This window comes from Conger conger, chromosome 13, assembly GCF_963514075.1.
Source record: "Conger conger chromosome 13, fConCon1.1, whole genome shotgun sequence".
Classification (NCBI taxonomy): domain Eukaryota; kingdom Metazoa; phylum Chordata; class Actinopteri; order Anguilliformes; family Congridae; genus Conger; species Conger conger.
Window position 1 is genome coordinate 3,033,290 of NC_083772.1, and position 19,300 is coordinate 3,052,589.

Here is a 19,300-nt window from a genome sequence, read left to right on the forward strand (position 1 = left end):
TGTGCTGGTTTTTGTTTTCACCTAAAAATAAACAACCGATTCAGACCTAAGAAACAAGGTGATGCGAGTTAGCTGTGTTATCAACTGCTTTCATTCATCAATTAAGTGCTGAGTAACAACGAAAGCCAGCACACCCTGCGGCTCTCCAGGACCAGGAGTGAGGACCCCAGCACACCCTGCGGCTCTCCAGGACCAGGAGTGAGGACCCCAGCACACCCTGCGGCTCTCCAGCACCAGGGTTTCTGACCCCTGGTATTGGTGTTTGTTACATGAGTGCAGGGCTTTGGTTATTGTGTTTCAAGTCAGGGTGTTAGTGTGTAAACATTTGAAGAAAAAAAACACTGTAATTGACTGTAAATGCACGGTAAAGTTCTGTAACAGCTCATCCAGAATCATCCTGAATTATGCTGATTCTTTGATTCTTCGCTACGGAATCTTTGCTTAATACAGCAATTACAGCAATTACAGCAATTGCGCTGATAATGCGTGGATGCATTTTATTACACACAAACATTTTCCATTGTGTTATTCATATTAAATATTCATAATTAGTAATATTCACAACATTCAAGTTGTGTTTTATATTAAGTAGTCTGGGTCAGAGCAAAGCAGTGTGAAGCAGTTATTGATATACTATATATTAATATTAAATGCGTTTTAAAAGTTGATCATGTTCAGGTCTTTTTCAGGAAGCTCACACATCTCAGGAATACACCCTGGACAGGTCGCCAGTCCATCGCAGGGCACACACACCATTCACTCACACCATTCACTCACACACTCATGCCTACAGGCAATTCAGACTCTCCCATCAGCCTAACCTGCATGTCTTTGGACTGTGGGAGGAAACCCACACGAACACGGGGAGAACATGCAAACTCCGCACAGAGAGGCCCCGGCCGACCGGGATTCAAACCCAAGACCTCTTTGCTGTGAGACGGCAGTGCTACCCAATTAATATACTATATATTAATATTAAATGCGTTTTAAAAGTTGATCATGTTCAGGTCTTTTTCAGGAAGCTCACACATCTCGGCACAGAAACTGCAGTGAAGGTAATTAAAAAGAAACTGGTCATTGTAATAAACAAGGTCTGAACTGCAGCTTACAGTTAGAGGCAGTTCCTGATGGTATCACGTAATATGTAATATATATACGTAACTGGCAACAGCGGATGGATGTCCCCAGCAACCAGTCAACATCTAAGAAATCAGGTTGGGTGTATTAACTGTATAAACAACTGCTATAATTTATATATTTGTTTTTTTTCACAATTGCTGACAAGAATTTTTTTGATACTGAGTTTGAGAGAAACATTCTCAAAACTTATTCGTAAAGTTAGTGAACTAAACTGTGGATCGTTTTTCATAGTTTTTTTTGCATTCAATGCTTTTTCCATGGTGCAATTTTCAATCACTATGGCAACAGGATATACTGTCTGAAAGCGTTGAAACTCAGTTCCATCTATGTGACCTACTTTAAGATGCCATCGCTTCAGTGATTCTTGATCTTATTTTGTAACATGTGGGTGGTGAAACAAGCGTGGGGGCGGACCTCACCATCTCTGCACTCCGGAACATCGACACACCACAAGAAATACAGTAATGTCAGTGTCTTTTCACGGCAATGGACCGGCGAACCAAATGCATAATAGTTTCTAATTCAAAAAATGTTGGAGACATTGTTCACATCCATCCATCCATCCATTATCTGAACCCGCTTATCCTGAACAGGGTTGCAGGGGGGCTGGAGCCTATCCCAGCATACACTGGGTGAAAGGCAGGAATACACCCTGGACAGGTCGCCAGTCCATCGCAGGGCACACACACCATTCACTCACACACTCATACCTACAGGCAATTCAGACTCTCCCATCAGCCTAACCTGCATGTCTTTGGACTGTGGGAGGAAACCCACACGAACACGGGGAGAACATGCAAACTCCGCACAGAGAGGCCCCGGCCGACCGGGATTCAAACCCAAGACCTCTTTGCTGTGAGAGGGCAGTGCTACCCACTGCACCATCCGTGCCGCCTGCATTTGTAGCGGGGTCTAATCTGCGTTGTGTCTGTTTTGGATAATGACGAGACCGACGCGCTGAATCCCCTTCAAAGGCACTTTATTTCTCCACATGTGATAATAGAGAACTCATCAACGGTGCATACACGGGATACCACACCAGCCCTTAGCAGCCCCTCCTCGTACCGTTATCTTTTGCAAAGGCCCGTCGTGCGTGAGGGCGGTGACAATATAAACAGATCCACATACTCACACCGAGTATGGCGCCAAATAATAATAGCATGTAGCTAGCTAACGGCTACCGCAGCAAACATCGTATAGTACAAAAGTATTACGAATCTTACAGTATTGGTTTTACAAAAATACAAAAGACATAACAAAAAATACAGCGCACAAATCATACCTGTGATAATAGAGAACTCATCAACGGTGCATACACGGGATACCACACCAGCCCTTAGCAGCGCCTATTGAGCATGAATGTTGCAGTTTTAGCACCGTCCAGACTGTCATACTATCAATGTTGCTACCGCTAGCACAAGGCCGTAGCCGCTGCACCACGTGTGATGGCGATCTTTACCAATATTAAAACCATTTGTGCACGATGGTAAAAATAAACTAAAAGGAAGATCACGACTTTATGTCCCGAACAAGTGATATAAACTTCTCATAACAAAATATTTAATTGAAAATACAGTCTGTATACGATTAACAATTAAATATCATAAGGGCAAAGAAAAACGTACCTTTAACTTTTGCAAAGGAACGATCAGAGATTGACGTCAGAACGCTAACCCTTCGTGGGCGTAACTAACAGGGTAGCATATAACAATACCACCCGAAAGTGTTGATACACTCGGCCAAATACCTCTGCGAGTGCTATATTCATAAATAGTGTAACATCATCACTCTATTACACATTGTTAACCGTCCCTTCCAAAAGTATTGGAACAGCAAGGCCAATTTGTTTGTTTTTCCAATACCTTTGGGGTTCAGATAAAAAGAGTTCAAACACGAGTTCAAAATGTCAGCTTTTATTTCCTAGATGTGTCCCCGTAAACCTTTCCTCCTGCAGACCGACACCTCGGATAGAGGACTGGGGCCTCGGATAGAGGACTGGGGGTGGTGACCAGTCCTCTACATCAGGCACAGGCTCAGGCGCAGGGAGACGGAATGGTCTGTGCTGACTCCCCAGCACTACCGATTGGGGAAGCATTTCATCCTCTATTACTACTACTACAACGACTACTACTACTAAATAGTGCATCCACTGTAATGCCACTGGTTGTTAGTGCTTTTTACATAATTGTCCTGTGATTGACTAGTATTCTTGTGCTGGTGTTTTGTAGAAGGATTTTATTTTGAAACATGTTTGCAGTGGCGGCCTGTAGCGTAGTGGTTAAGGTGCAGGAATGGGACAAGGTCGTTGGTCGGTGGTTGTAGCCACAGTAAGATCCACACAGCCATTGGGCCCTTGAGCAAGGCCCTTAACCCTGCATTGCTCCAGGGGAGGATTGTCTCCTGCTTAGTCTAATCAACTGTATGTCACTCTGGATAAGAGCATCTGCCTAACGCAATAATGCAATAATGTTGTGGCAGTTGTGGTCCGTTTTGGGCATGAAATTAACTGTTGCGCCAAGCTGCGTGTTGGTGCAGAGAGTTGTATGAAGAGTTTTTAAATGAAAAATGCTTGTTAGCAATTGTACAAAACAAAAACAAAAACCAGCTTACCCCTGGCCCCCAAGGACCAGGGTTGTCCTTCCTTGATTCTGCAATTTATTGTTTATAATGAAATGATTTAGAAGATGCTTTTAGCCAACAAAACTATCTCTCATAGTTTACTCACCTCTTTTATAATTACGTAGCGGGTCGTGACTTTGGGGACAGGTGCGCTTCTGCTGTTCTCTGTTTGGCTCATCCTGCCAATCGCGGTCCTTGGTCACACTGACAGGAAGTACTTGGCCGCACTCCGCTGCTGAGCCGGAACTCGCAGTTTCCTTGGCCTGGTGAATAATCAGACACTTCTCACAGAAAAGGCTCCATGACGTGCCCTGTGGTTTGAAAGTTGATTTCTGAACACGTAAAAGCTTTTGTCAGCTCTTTCGAATTATCGGTATGGTAACAATGGCAATTATTCTGTATGACGCAAACCCTGACATACCACACATACATATGCATATGCACCTCTGTGTGTTTCTACGTTATGTACAGTAGTACAGTAGTACTGTAGCGTAGTGGCTAAGGTATGTGACTGAGACATGCAAGGTCGGTGGTTTGAATCCCAGTGTAGCCACAATAAGATCCGCACAGCCGTGGGGCCCTTGGGCTCCAGGGGAGGATTGTCTCCTCCTTAGTCTAATCAACTGTACGTCACTCTAGATAAGACAGTCTGCCAAATGCCATTAATGTAATGTGAACATGTAAAAGTTCTTAAAGAGTAACTTTATAATCACTGCCCAGTCTCACAGCATGAGAATTGTTATTCATTTTCTTTACTCCTCATCAGCATTATTCACATACATTTTTAAAACATTATGAATCACTGATAAATCTGTACATCAAAGATTGAATTTGTCTATGCTACAAATATCGCCCAATGATTTTTAAAAATCACACTTTGGCAAAAAAAAAAAAAAAAAAAAAGCTCCAAAATATTACCTTTCTATGTTTAATCTGTTTTATACATTGAATGTTGTGTAATAAAATAATGTTTGGTTATTACTGAAAAACAGATTGTTTTGGTGGCTTGCTGGATCATGTCACTTTTAGCTGGACTGAGAATACACGAATGAAGATGGCCTACTTTAACCTGAACAGAAACAAGGATGTGGTCGGTAACTTCATGAAACCAGTTTGTCAACCTCAGCACGTTACCACACAGAAAAGGACCGTTCAGATACGGAATGATTTGTTCGGAATAAACATTAAACATAATGATAAACATCTAAGGCTTCAGCTCCATTAAATTTCCATTTAATAACCTCAGGCTAGAGTAGGTGTGTCAGTGGTTTCTGTAGTTTTACCGCAAGCAAAGAGTGCTGCATCGCCCAGCGGCTGATTGAACCGTTCGGCAGTTATTTTAAGGAACCTGTCCTCACACGTTACGCATGGTTATGGGTATGGTTATTGTTCTGCAAAGTTTCAGAATTTGCTTAGATCTGAGATATACATGAAAGTAAACCATGGCAATTGTAGCCCTGTGTGGTACGGCATTGGTGATATATGTGTTTTTTGGGAACTGCATTGTCTCATTAAGCGCAAGGGAAGTGGTGAATGTTGTAAGCTGGCAGGATGGGAGGATTAGATGTGTCAGGAGCCGAGACAGAGGAACCAAGAGCAGACTCAGGAATGACGTGAAGAAGGCAGAGGGAAGATCCAAAAATGTAGTCCAAAAACATAATGGTCATTATTTTTTTTTACATTACATTATTGGCATTTGGCAGACGCTCTTATCCAGAGCGACGTACAACAAAGTGAATATCCATAACCAGGGATAAGTTCGCTGAAAGACCCTAGAGGGAAGTACAATTTCAACTGCTGCCTATACAACAAAGATAAGGACGAGGGCCAATAATTTTTTATTAACAAGAAACAAAGAGCAAAAGTGACCAAAGTTAACTATCAAAACACTGCTTACCTAGCCAACTAAAAAATACCGATATACAAGGTGGGGAGAGATTCTACAGTTCTGACCTCAACGGGGAGTTCGTTCCACCACCGTGGAGCCAGAACAGACAGCAGTCGTGAGCGTGAGGTGGAGGTTCGGAGAGGGGGAGGTGCCAAGCGGCCTGTGGAGGCTGAACGAAGAGGTCTGGCAGGGGTGTAGGGTCTGATGATTTTTTGTAGATAAGGCATTATCCAGGCAGACTGGTAGAGGCGGGGTAAGCAGAGCTGAATCGTAAAAGATTGGCAGAGTTAATAAACCAAGAAGACAGACCGAACCAGCGAAAGTACAAATGCAAAGTCCAAACAACACAGGGGAGTCCAAAAAAACAGGCGGAAATCAAAAACCAGAAAATCCAAAAACAGAGAAAAAAAAAACCAGGCAGAAAAATCACAAGGGCAAAGAGGAGGCTAGAAAGCGAGGGGGACGAAACAACAAGGGCAGATTCAGAAACTGGAAAAAGACAGGTATAAATATAGAACTGATTAACAGACAACGAGCAGCAGGTGAGAGACACAACAGAATGACAGGGAGGAAATGCATATGAGGAGTGGGAGGTGGAGACACTAAGCGGAGAACAGGTGAAACGAACGAGTGATCGTGAGAATAGGAAGACACAGAAAACACTAGAAATGGAGAACAGAGAAACACAGATGGCAAAAGGGGCACAGACATGACAACATTGGCATTTGTCTGTTTTGGTTTTTACGTTTTAATCAAACTAAGGAAAATAGCACCTCTCTCGATTTTACCTCTTTGTGCGTTACATTGGCCAGAAGCACTGGACAAAAGAATATGAATTACATTTTTAATACCGAATTTGCTTCATCGTCCTGAAAAAAATTATGTCTCTTTCCTCTGCACAGAATCGCATGCATATTATTGGTGCTTCGAAGTGTATCAAAAAAGCTTAAAAGAGGCTTAAAAGCTCTGTGATTGACCCTGGTGTATGTAAGCACACCGCAGATGCACCTCTTAGTTTCGCCAAGTGACTGTGCATCAGACTGGGAGAATATTTGTACTGTGTCTAGAAGCATGTACTTCATTGGCCTTCCATATGTTAAATCCTTAGGCCTTCCATACACTAAATCCTTAGGCCTTCCATATATTAAATTCCTAGGCGGCCTGTAGTGTAGTGGTTAAGGTAAATGACTGGTACACGCAAGGTCGGTGGTTCTAAACCCGGTGTAGCCACAATAAGATCTGCACAGCCGTTGGGCCCTTGAGCAAGGCCCTTAACCACTACGGTCAACCTCTCCATCCTCTTAGCCTCCCTGGCATCAACAGGGATCTGTGGCACAGCCTTAGAGTGGATCAAATCTTATCTCTCTGGCCAGTCCTCCCAGGTGTCCTGGGCTGGAGGAGTGTCAACCCCTCGCCCCCTTGTTACAGGAGTCCCCCAGGGCTCAGTCCTTGGACCCCTCCTCTTCTCCATCTACACAAGATCCCTTGGCCCCGTTATCTCTGCTCATGGCATCTCCTATCATTGCTATGCCGATGACACCCAACTGTTTCTCTCCTTCCCCCCATCAGACACACAGGTCTCTACCCGTATCTCCGCCTGCCTGAGAGACATCAAGAGCTGGATGGGCAACCACCATCTGGGGCGGTCTGTAGCGTAGTGGTTAAGGTAAAATGATTGGGACACACAAGGTCGGTGGTTCTAATCCCAGTGTAGCCACAATAAGATCCGCACAGCCATTGGGCCCTTGAGCAAGGCCCTTAACCCTGCAATGCTCCAGGGGAGGATTGTCTCCTGCTTAGTCTAATCAACTGTATGTCGCTCTGGATAAGAGCGTCTGCCAAACGCCAATAATGCAATGTAATATACTAAATTCTTAGGCCTTCCATATACTAAATTCTTGAACTGTTGGTTGGGGTAATATATTCACTACACATGCTAAGAAAGTACTGTATAATCTGAAATGTTTTCTTCTTTAAGAATGTGAAATAAAGCAAAAGAGAAAAAACAAAGGTGATGTCCAGGCTGGCACTGGGATGCTGTTGATACAGAAATATCTGAAGCGCGGGAGAAAGGCACACTGAGGTCTGCAGTTCCTCCGCGCACACGTGATTGCCACATGACGCAGAGAGAAATGTGATACGTTGTGCCCCACGAGTGAATCACTACACGTCAAGCTGGTTGTTCCTGTTTATTTTCAAAAAAGATCTGTGCATCTGTGCAAAAAGTTGCATCACGACATATAGATATTTCAATAAAGTGGGCAACTGAGAAGCCAAAAACTGGGGAAATGCTATAATACTGTGATTTTAAGAGTGGACAATTTAAATAGAGATAGTGTGTACTATTATTTTAGCCCTTTGGGTAAAAAACAGAGGATTTTTGAAGAAAGGAAACAAATAACTGAATTTGTAACCCTTAAGCACATAACTGAAAAAAACACTTGTATGCAATACATGCATTTCTTACAGGCATCCATCCATTATCTTAACCCGCTTATCCTGAACAGGGTCGCAGGGGGGCTGGAGCCTATCCCAGCATACATTGGGCGAAAGGCAGGAATACACCCTGGACAGGTCGCCAGTCCATCGCAGGGCACACACACCATTCACTCACACACTCATACCTACGGGCAATTTAGAGTCTCCAATCAGCTTAAGCTGCATGTTATTGCAATACACTGAATACATTTGGGGTTCAGATAAAAAGATGAACACAAGTTCAGAATTTCAGCTTTTGCCACCCTACCTGAACTTCTGCCTTGGAAATACATAATAATTAATGAAGTGATTTAAAGACGTATTTTGTTTTATTTTCTTATATTATAAGAAAGATGTTTTCAATATGCTTATGTCATCTTGTACTGACTTTCGTATCTTCCTGCTTCTGTTTTGTATCTTCATTCTTTAAGATATACATTTTTTATAAGATATACAGTACATTTCTTATGCCCTTAATATAGTTTAAAAAACGTGGAAGTGTTGCAACAGAATTATACTCTGTTAAAAGACGCCTGGGCAGATGACACCATATTACAGATTCAAATGACTTCTCCTCCAAACATAGATTTAAAAAAAAAAGATTAATTGTTTCATTTCCAATCCAATGGGCCGGACTACGGAGCCGAAATGGCAAAAAAAATAGTGTCAGTGCCTGAGTACTCATAGACTGCAGTGTATGTACAGAAGATGGACACACCCAATGTAAATGAATGGTGCAAGGCTTCCCTCTGATGAGGAAGTGCTTGGTAATGTCAACTCAGCTGCGGAGAACAAAGTCACAAGAGTGAAAGCCGTTGCAGGGGCACTGACAGATTTTGGAGACTGCTGTGGCACTCGTAACTCAGGTAAGAACTCACTCACACCTGCATTGTGGGCTAGAGATGTTAATCTTAATAATGCACACACACACACGCACGCAAATTCTTTGACCAGCGTAAACATTTTTGAGTAAAAAGAAACCCACAGACCTCAGAAAACCTGTGTAACAGAAGTCAATGGGCTTTGGGGCACTTCTTCAAAGGACTTTTTATTGCCTTCATTCAGAATTGTACCTCCATATACAGCATCAGTGAAGTGTTTTTCGTGAACATTGTAATTTGTTTATGCATTCAGATTCAAAAGCAGGTACACATCTCCCACATAACAGGCTTGCTGTGGTCACAATACTGCACTGAGAAAGTGTTTGGTCAACTAGACAAGGAATGTGTGTGAGATACAGTGTGTCTCAGATACAGTGTGTGTGAGATACAGTATGTGTGTGTGTGTGTGTGTGTGTGTGTGTGTGTGTGTGTGTGAGATACAGTGTGTGTGTGTGTGTGAGATAGCGTGTGTGAGATACAGAGTGTGTGAGATACAGTGTGTGTGAGATAGTGTGTGTGAGATACAGAGTGTGAGAGATACAGCGTGTGTGTGTGAGATACAGCGTGTGTGAGATACAGAGTGTGTGAGATACAGTGTGTGTGAGATACAGAGTGTGTGAGATACAGCGTGTGTGTGTGAGATACAGCGTGTGTGAGAGATACAGTGAGTGTGTGCAATACAGTATTCAATAAATTATTATTCCCTTATAAAGTATGCTGACAACCTGCTTTAGGACTTTTTTTTTTCATTTGAGAATGCGTCTGTGCAATAATACAGTGTAAATAAATATGCACATGTACACCCAGTTTGTAATCATTTCTGGTTATTATCTCAAACATGGCACAGGTCCAGCTCTGAAAGAAAATAATTTAAATTAGAGAAAATAATTTATTTTCACCGTCCTGGGATGTAGTATGCGCAAGCGGCCTGATCTGTTGAAATAAGCCACAGTGATGCAGAAATGTGCACAATCTCAAATTCACACGACACTGCTCTCACAGGGCCGCCATGAGCAACTGCTCCTTCGAGGCTGTGGACAGCCTGATGGTGTCTCTGCAGCTGGTCATCTACATCCCCATCTTCATCTTCGGGCTGGTCCTGAACACGGCGGCCCTGGTGGTCTTCTGCTTCGTCCTGAGGAAGTGGACCGAGTCCAGCATCTACATGACCAACCTGGTGCTGATGGACCTGCTGATCCTCTTCCCCTTGCCCTTCAAGATGCACGCCACCCGGCACCGCTGGGCCCCGGACAAGCGGCCCTTCTGCTCCTTCCTGGAGAGCCTGTACTTCGTCAGCGTGTACGGCAGCATCTACACCATCGTGGGCATCGCCGTGGACCGCTACGTCGCCATCCGGCACCCGTTCCGCGCCAAGCAGCTGCGGTCCCCCCGGGCGGCGCTGCTCACCTGCGCGCTGATCTGGGCGCTGGTGCTGGGAGCCAGCGCGCCCGTGCACAGCTTCCACAGCCAGGAGGACGGCGACTTCCGCTGCTTCCACGGGTTCTCCCGGGCGGGCTGGAGCCCGCCGCTCATCGCCTGCCTGCAGGTGCTGGGCTTCCTGGGCCCGGCGCTGGTTCTGGTGGTCTGCTCCGCGCTGGTCATCCGCACGCTGCACCGGTCCATGCGCCCCGATCACCCGCACTCCGAGCAGAGCCACGCCCGGAGCCAGGCCTGCGCCCGCATCATCTACAGCAACCTGTGCATCTTCCTGGTGCCCTTCACGCCCTGCCACCTGGCCATCTTCCTGCAGTTCCTGGTGCGGAACGACGTCATCACGGACTGCCGCCAGCAGAACAACATCAGCCTCTTTGTGCAGGTGGCCATGAGCCTGTCCAACATCACCTGCTGCCTGGACGCTTGCTGCTACTACTTCATCACCCGGGAGATCCACGCAAGCGGGGACAGCCCCGGGCCGTCCTGCACTCAACGCGGGGTCTCCAGCACCTCTGAACTGTGACTCCGCTGGTCCCCTGAACCTGCTCTTTAACCTCCACACATCATGCAATGCTGCAAAAAAACAAAAACAAAACTGTGCAGTCCCTGGTGACTACTGTGGCAATGTTAAAGCGTCATTTGTTCACACGGAGAGTGGTTGCTGTGTGAAATAGTTTACCAGGTGATGTTGTAGACACACACACTCTGGGGGACTAGTCTTGATACAGTGCTAGACACTGTTCATTAGGAAAACGGTGAGCACTACCCTTCAGTTGTAGGAAATGGCAAGCATTATTGGACTGAATGTTATGTTATGTTATGTTATGTCATATCATGGTAACTGAACTGAAAACAGGAGCGTGGTCCTCCAAGAGGCTTGGGACTGCTTGCAGAACTTCACTTGTGCATTCAGCACACCAGCCAGCCACTATCAGGCATCTCTCAGATTCAAATCACACCGGGACTCTCTGAGGTGGATTAGCAGACCAGCGCCGACGTCTAGGTGATTTCCTCCCTTTTCCGGAGAGAAAACCACACACGCACTCGCTTGAGAAAAGAGCAATGCAATGCACTATCGGGTGAAGTTCAGTGCATCACCCACGTTGAACATTTGTTGAGCACAAATGCATGCCCGTTAGAAGAATCGAAACTTTACACGGCACTTTAAGGTTTGATTTGAAGTGTGAGCGGGGCTGTAGATAAGAGAGCGCAATGACAGTACTTGACTCTCTGTATACCATGACTTGTCTTGACTTGACTCTCTGTATACCATGACTTGTCTTGACTTGACTCTCTGTATACCGTGGTCCCATAGCATAATTATCTGTGAGTTTGAGTCACATTGCAGCATTCACATATGCTCTATTCCAAAGTTACTTACATTGATTACATTTTTTAAATCCACCCTCTTTCAACCTTACAGGCCTCTTGTGCTTTTGACGTATCACTGCCCCCTTGTGGCAGATATGGTATTGGATTATTGCATTATTGTATTAACCGAAATTCTCTGAGAATTGACAATGACTCCAAAATCATCAAAATCCACATGGAAGTGCTTAAGTACAAACAGTATCCATGTTCTGCAATGCCCATCTCAGTCTCCAGACTTAAATCCCCTAAAGAACCTGTGGTCTGAACTGAAGACCTGGGGGTATCCCATGGATTTCAATGATTCTGAAAAGTTCTGCATGGAGGAATGGTGAAAAATCTCTCCAAATGTGTTTTCTCACCTTAACACAAAGTATTGGAAAAGACACATGCCTGTCATCTTTGCCAGGAAGTATTAAACCAGAGGTGCCAATCACTGTGGGACCTGTTTCTTGGGGAAATATTTATTTATTTGAAAAATGTAAGGGAAATACTGCTTGGTTTGATTAAACTGAAGTTTGGAAGGAGAGAGAAATGAAGCTCTTTATTTGTATTGTCTTGGTCTGTGTGTATGGTGAGTTGGTTGATTTGGGGGGGATTCTGGTGCAGCTGGTGGAATGCACAATGATGCAGCATGACATTTACAGCATAGCTGAGGTCAGGCAGTGGAAATTTTTGAAAATGGAAACAAATTCATATCCTGTTCCGAATCAGTGACGTGGGTGTTCATACATGGACATACTTTTATGTTTGAAGATGCATGTACACTAATGCAGTCCATGTAAAAAGTTTAAAAAAGCATTTATTTAATAGGGTACAGAACTACATTGGACCAGTAAGACTGTGCAAGAGTAGTTGTAAAATTTCCAAGTGAGATCCAGACCTCAGGTGAGGTGGTGTGTGTGTGTGTGTGTGTGTGTGTGTGTGTGGATGAAAATAGAATGCATGCATAATCCCGGTTTGGAGGTATTGTACAGCCAGCTTGACAAGGTGAGAATCTTCAGCTTTCTATAATGTCTCCTAAATCTTTGTCTTTGTCTTTTCTGTGATCCTGACAGAAGAATCTGGAAAGAGAAACCTAACTTGTCTGGGCTGATCGGAAGCAAGTGTCAGTTCACAATAATTATTGCTAATTGTCAAAATCAAAGATTGTTGCATTCATGTATCACCTTTACTGACTGCCAGTAATTCCAACATTTTACAAAATCTCTTCTCTTAGGCTTTAAAAGTCAGGATTTTTCTTTTTGTAAAATATTTCAGTTTGTGTGCATGCTTTTGATTTGCATAGATAGTTCTTGTGTGCAATGACGGATATTTTAGATGTTTAAAGACATTTCCCGTGCCCTCAGGTTTACAGGTTTGGTACAGGGACATTAATCTAAATCAAGAATGTATAGGGGGGGAAACCAAGGACGGTTGAAACATTGGGTTAGTTATAACACCATCAATTTGAGAGATGAGTTCTGGTTAAGTGATCACTTGTCACTTTATACCCCTTTGAGATCACCAGAGCAGTTTAATAACCCGACTGAATGTGTTTTATAGGCAACGAAACAACTGATTTTGAGGTGCAAAAGTAATTATTCTGAGCTCATCTATTTTTTATTTAGCAGTCACAGATGCTATCTCAGAAATTGCTGATGCTGGGATTTTCACGCAGAACAGTCTCTAAAGTTTACTCAGAATTGTGTGAAAAACCAAAAAACATCCAGTGAGCAGCTGTTTTGCCGGGAAAACCACCTTGTTAATGAGAGAGGTCAGAGGAGAAGGGTCAGACTGGTCAAAGCTGTCAGGAAGGTGACAGTAACGCAAATATCCACACATTACAACAGTGGTATGCAGAAGAGCATCTCTGAACACACAACATGTCAAACCTCTAAGAGGATAGGCTACAGCACCAGAAGACCAATAAGTCTAAATATTTGGTCCAATAAATACCTAATAAAGTGCTCATTGAGTGTAGCTATGGTGATTTGCCACATGCAGTATCTGAGCGGTGGATTGTAACACATTACAATTTAGGAAATATTGGGAAATCATGGTACAGACACAGTAATAACAGGGGAGGGCCCAGACTGCTTTATCTTCATATAAGATGTAATAAAGTTTACCCAACAATGGTAAATGGTAAATGCCAGGCATTTATATAGCGCCTTCATCCAAAGCGCTGTACAATTGATGCTTCTTATTCACACATTCATACACACACTCACACACAGCAAAGGCGATTTGCATTTAGGGGTTAGGTGTCTTGCTCAGGGATACTTTGACATACCCAGGGCAGGGGATCGAACTGGCAACCCTCCAACTGCCAGACAACTGCTCTCACCACCCGAGCCAATGGTAAAGGAATTCTAACTGAATTTACATGCCACTCTGATGCAGGTCGATACTAAGCACAACTACACAAAACCACAGCCGGCAGTCACCTCAGAGACTGTGGAATTACTGTTCAGAGGTAATGTGAGGGTAAATCTTCGTCCTCTCCTGATACATATTTTATCTTCTATTATCCACTCCTGTGTGATGACCCTTTAACTCCTCCACACACCAAAAAGAGTAAGTGAGCTTTTTAATTCTGTACGTGATTGTTTGAGTTACAGTTGCAGACTTGTTTGGGTGCTGGTTTCCTGTACAGTATGGAGGAAGTGAGAGCAGAAAAAACAACCGTCAATAAGCATTTTAAACGTGGTTTAAACAAACAAACAAAACAAACATGAAATCATTTAAAATATGTAATTAATTAGGAAGTTATAAAAAAAAAAAAAGTTCTTATTTTTTAATGAAATACTGTGCTCTACTCTAGACAGCTTTGTGTGTAGCATGTGCTTTTTAACTGAAAGGGAAACCAAAAACCAAGTTCTAGGTCTAGGAGAGATAATATCACTGCATTAAACTTTTCATTTTCATGGCAATGTCCTCACTCCTCATCAAGTCTAGATCGATCAACATCACGATTTAACTTGGGCTTCAGTCAAAGTATATGCCTTATCAAACACGATCAAACTGCTTTGTTTCAGTCATGCTTAATGGTACTACATTTACCTCCAATGTATTCGTCTTATTGGGTGCCGAATGCAGCATACATTTCTAGCATATTTTTCCACATTTTTTTCTCACATTTAATTAAAGAAATGTACATTTTTCCTAAATTTACATTTTCCTTTGAAATGACAGGTGTACATGTGATATCTCCAAATTAATCAAGCTAAATGTTGAATTTTTTTGTGTTTATTTTTAAAATGTATAACAATTTAGCTAAATGTATGAAACATTTAGCTTAATATACCTTTAGATAAGTATTGAACTAAATGTTTCATTTGCATTTAGTAAAATATTTAACCAAATCGTGCATACATTTAGCTAAATAATAAATAAATAAATAAATAACACAAAATAATTAAAAATTTAGCTTATATATATATATATCATTTTGGGATAACACATTTAGCTGGAATATTTTGCTTAAATGTGGGGAAAATGCAAAGCAAAATGATAAGATTTAATGTCGCATTGGGCACCCCATACCAGTGCACTTTGAAGTCTCTCTCCTTCCAAACATAACTTTTTTTTACACGTTAAAAATTATATTTAAACCTTTACATTTTGCCCCCCCCCCAGAGGGTCATTTCCGCCTATTTTGTACTAGACCTATAAAAGTGTCAATATCTAAAAAACTTAAATCAAAGAAGCTTGTACTATTCATACATCTAAGACAGAACAAATGTATGATAGAGGATGTACATATAGTGTACACAAAAGACACATTAAAATATATGTAAATGTAAATGTAAAGAAAATTAACCTTTGTCATGTGTTTCATTCACATATATGGTTGGCATTTATATAGCGCCTTTATCCAAAGCGCTGTACAATTGATGCTTCTCATTCACCCATTCATACACACACTCACACACCAATGGCGATTGGCTGCCATGCAAGGCACCGACCAGCTCGTCAGGAGCATTTAGGGGTTAGGTGTCTTGCTCAGGGACACTTCGACACAGCCCAGGCGGGGGATCGAACCAGCAACCTTCCGACTGCCAGACGACTGCTCTTACTGCCTGAGCCATGTCGCCCCACATATGCGAGTATTTTGTCATAAAGCATGACCAAAGTACAATCAAAGGTCTCCAAAAATTATTATTCACCCGAATGCTTTCGAACCAACCTGCCTCACATTTGAACTTTGCAGTACAATTACACGCAAATAATGTAAATGACCAAGATATGCTCAAACGCAGTTCCCTTTTACAGCATCCCTCCTGCTCTCCTGTCACTGCAGAATGTCAGAGTGCCCTGTCTGCTGGGTCCAGGGCTTCATCTACATCCCAACCATCGCTCTGGGCCTCCCGCTGAACCTCACTGCCCTGTGGACGCTGTTTTTCAGAATCAGACGATTCACAGAGACAACGGTTTATCTCACCAGCCTTGTCATGAATGACATCCTTCTCATATTCTCCTTGCCTTTCAAGATGTACGCTTATGAAAGACCATGGCGCCTGGGAAGTGGATTTTGTTCATTTTTGGAGAGCCTGATATATATAAACATATATGGGAGTATTTTGTTCATAGTCTGCATTTCAGTGGATCGCTATATTACACTGCGGTTCCCCTATACAATGAAAAAGCTTCGCTCCCCACAGAAGGCTGCAGTTGTCTGCCTTGCGATTTGGGCTTTAATTTTTGGAGCGAGCCCAGCAGCTTACAAATTGCATGACCACAGGGACAGTTGTTTCCAAAACTTCTCCAACGCAACCTGGAACAAGGTGGGAATTGTCGCATCTCTGGAGACCGTGTTCTTGGTCAGCACGATCATCATGGTTTTCTGTTCCGTCAATGTCCTGTGGATTCTGAAAGGCTTGCGAAATCAAAACCCACAGGACAAAAAGCTGAAGAATAACAAGTCCCTGAAAATAGTCATCAGCAACCTTGTCACATTTCTGGTGTGCTTCATCCCCTACCACGTTTCTGTGCTAATTTATTTCCTGGCAAAGAACATATCAGTGACAGTTGAAACCATGAATGCCCTGAGAATTTTTTTACACATCAGTGCCTCTGTGAGCAGCCTGAACTGTCTGTTTGATGGAATATGTTACTATTACGTACTCCTGGAGAACTGGCAGGCAGTTTCAGCAACTGACACGGTTGGCGCGACAGAATTGCAACCTTGAGAGACAATATTAGCTCATTCATTCTTTTATTTCAACACTTAGTAAATAGAGCTTTACTCCTACTCTGTACTGTATGTTATGATCTGGCTACTTTGCAGAGGGTGATCTACAGCGTGATGTTTTGATATTAGACACAAGACACACACAATGGAGTCCACCGTTTAAAAAATGCTACAATGTGCATTTTTGGATTAACATCATTTGATTTTCTAGGGAAATGAAATAGTTGCCATAAGCCAGTCATATTGTAGTGCTTGACTGCAATGTGCAAATCAGCTGTTGATTTGTCTGTTTCATGGAGGTTTATGGATTGTAGGTCCCCATCAAATGTTTACAAAATGTAGGTTGTTTCATTTATTTATTTACATTATATACAGTATGTTATAAAAAATGTGTTATCTTATCAGAAGTATGTAATTAAGAACAATTAGCAGTTAGTGACACTACAGGGGCTGCAATAAAATATGTATTTTTGAACAGTTGCATTGTTCCCCAAGCATGTCATCTTTCTGTCTGTCTCATATTTCAGTGACTTAAAAGTTTGAATTCTGGATTCTATTTCACATTAATGCTGTTCACAATAACTGGACAGTTAAAATACAATTTATTAAATTTGTAAATATTTCATCCTCATCTTTGTCACGGGTAGCAATAATTCTGGACCTGACTGTACAGTAGGAAAGTGACCTTAACCGACTTATTAACTGGGGCGAATCCCGGTGTAGCCGCAATAAATGATCCGCCGTTGGGCCCTTGAGCAAGGCCCTGAACCCCGCATCGCTCCCCGGGCGCTGCGCTGTGGCTGCCCACTGCTCCTAAGGAACTAGGACGGGTCAAATGCAGAGGACACATTACCCGACGGGGTTCATCATTATTATATCATTATTAACAAATGCCCATCAGAACCCCCAAACCGATGTGACTTCTGTAAGGGTTCCTCGCCCCTACAGTGCACTGGATCTGTCATTGCGTTTCCAGGACACAGTACCCCTGTGCGCTTGTGCCACGGTGCCGCTGAGCTCCTCCTGGCTGCCATCGCTGGTACATAATAAACGGCGGCTGCCAGAGACGTTCCAACAGCTCCAAACGCGCGGCTGCCAGCTCTGCGGTTGCCGTATGGTGAGCCATCTGGGGCCTGGCACGGTTTAGGAGCTCACGGAGACGGTTGTCTAAAGACCACAGGCACGTTCCACAGAGGAGGGGGCAGGCAGGACCCGGAAGACGCGGGGGAAGCCGAAGTCAAGGGTGAGAGCGCAGAAAGAAAGATAAGAGACATACACAGCACGAGCCATTTGCAATCAGATGAGAACCCTGAACGGGGGACAGCCCTGTTCATTTGAGCTCAACTCAGTATGAATTAATGAATTAATATAAACGCACAGAAAGACTCATTCATGCTCACATTTGTACAGACAACATACAGGAAAATGGAAACACTACTGAAAGCACTCTATTCGGCCAGTCAGGCCTGTAGGTGCCGTTACTTAACGGCGTCTGATTCTGCAGCACTGTTGTAACACCGTCGTCACGACAAACTCACAATCGGTCGATTGAAGTGTCCGATGAGGTTGTACAGGAATGTGTACAAGGGCGGCCTTTAGCGTAGTGCTACACATTCCAGTGTAGCCACAATAAGATCCGCACAGCCGCTGGGCGCTTGAGCAAGGCCCTTAACCCTGCATTGCTCCAGGGGAGGATTGTCTCCTGCTTAGTCTAATCAACTGAGTTGACATCTTGTGACTGAGAAAGCCATGGCACGTGGATGATAGTGCATTGCTCCTAAATATATCAGACAGTTGTTCAGGTGCTCCGATGACAGGAGCCAAGTCATCTTGAAAGACACCACCTTGCAGAAAACAAATGCTTTTAACATAGGGCGAGATGGATTTAAGCAACGACTGTGGACTGGACTATATTATCACACCCTGCTTCAGTCTAAAGCAGACTAAATAGGTTGCTCTCTCTGAAGAAAATATAGTATGTTAGCTCCCCCGCTTGCATTTGCATTTGGACATAACGAAGATGAAATGATGTGTACTTCTGTGTAGTGTTGCTGCTTACTGATCAAGTTTCTCCCCTTAAGAGGTAAAAGCTGATCACCTCACACACCATTACTTGTGAACAGCGGTTGGAAAATCCAGGTTCAGAAAGTAAAAGTGCTCCCCAGTATTTTGAATTAGTGCGAGCAGCTAGTGGAGTTCACGGGCGTTTTACTCTCTGACCCCGGGACCTGCCACCTCTGCACAGGAGGTTTCAGGTGTTTTGGGAATAGAAGCTGCTGTAGAATGGCACTCGTTGAAAGACACTGAGGCCTCCTC

General features: G+C 43.4%; 2 protein-coding genes across 4 annotated transcripts; both read left to right on the forward strand.

The window, feature by feature from the left end:
- The first annotated feature begins 8,896 nt into the window (after window positions 1-8,896).
- Window positions 8,897-12,343, forward strand: LOC133108605 (G-protein coupled receptor 55). The gene is made up of 2 exons (XM_061218204.1): window positions 8,897-8,991; window positions 10,009-12,343. Exon 2 carries the CDS (start codon window positions 10,016-10,018, stop codon window positions 10,961-10,963), a length of 948 nt encoding a protein of 315 aa, XP_061074188.1. The 5' UTR covers window positions 8,897-8,991; window positions 10,009-10,015; the 3' UTR covers window positions 10,964-12,343.
- A 216-nt stretch (window positions 12,344-12,559) lies between these two features.
- gpr55a (G protein-coupled receptor 55a) lies at window positions 12,560-17,510 on the forward strand. 3 transcript variants are annotated; one of them, XM_061218300.1, is made up of 2 exons: window positions 12,560-12,696; window positions 16,066-17,510. In XM_061218300.1, the coding sequence occupies exon 2, from the start codon at window positions 16,095-16,097 to the stop codon at window positions 16,980-16,982; it is 888 nt and encodes a 295-aa protein (XP_061074284.1). In that variant the 5' UTR covers window positions 12,560-12,696; window positions 16,066-16,094; the 3' UTR covers window positions 16,983-17,510. The 3 variants fall into 3 exon arrangements, with proteins under 3 accessions (XP_061074284.1, XP_061074283.1, XP_061074285.1); XM_061218299.1 differs by lacking the exon at window positions 12,560-12,696 and adding an exon at window positions 14,100-14,367; XM_061218301.1 differs by lacking the exon at window positions 12,560-12,696 and adding an exon at window positions 14,100-14,367 and having other exon boundaries at window positions 16,094-17,510.
- The last annotated feature ends 1,790 nt before the right edge of the window (window positions 17,511-19,300 follow it).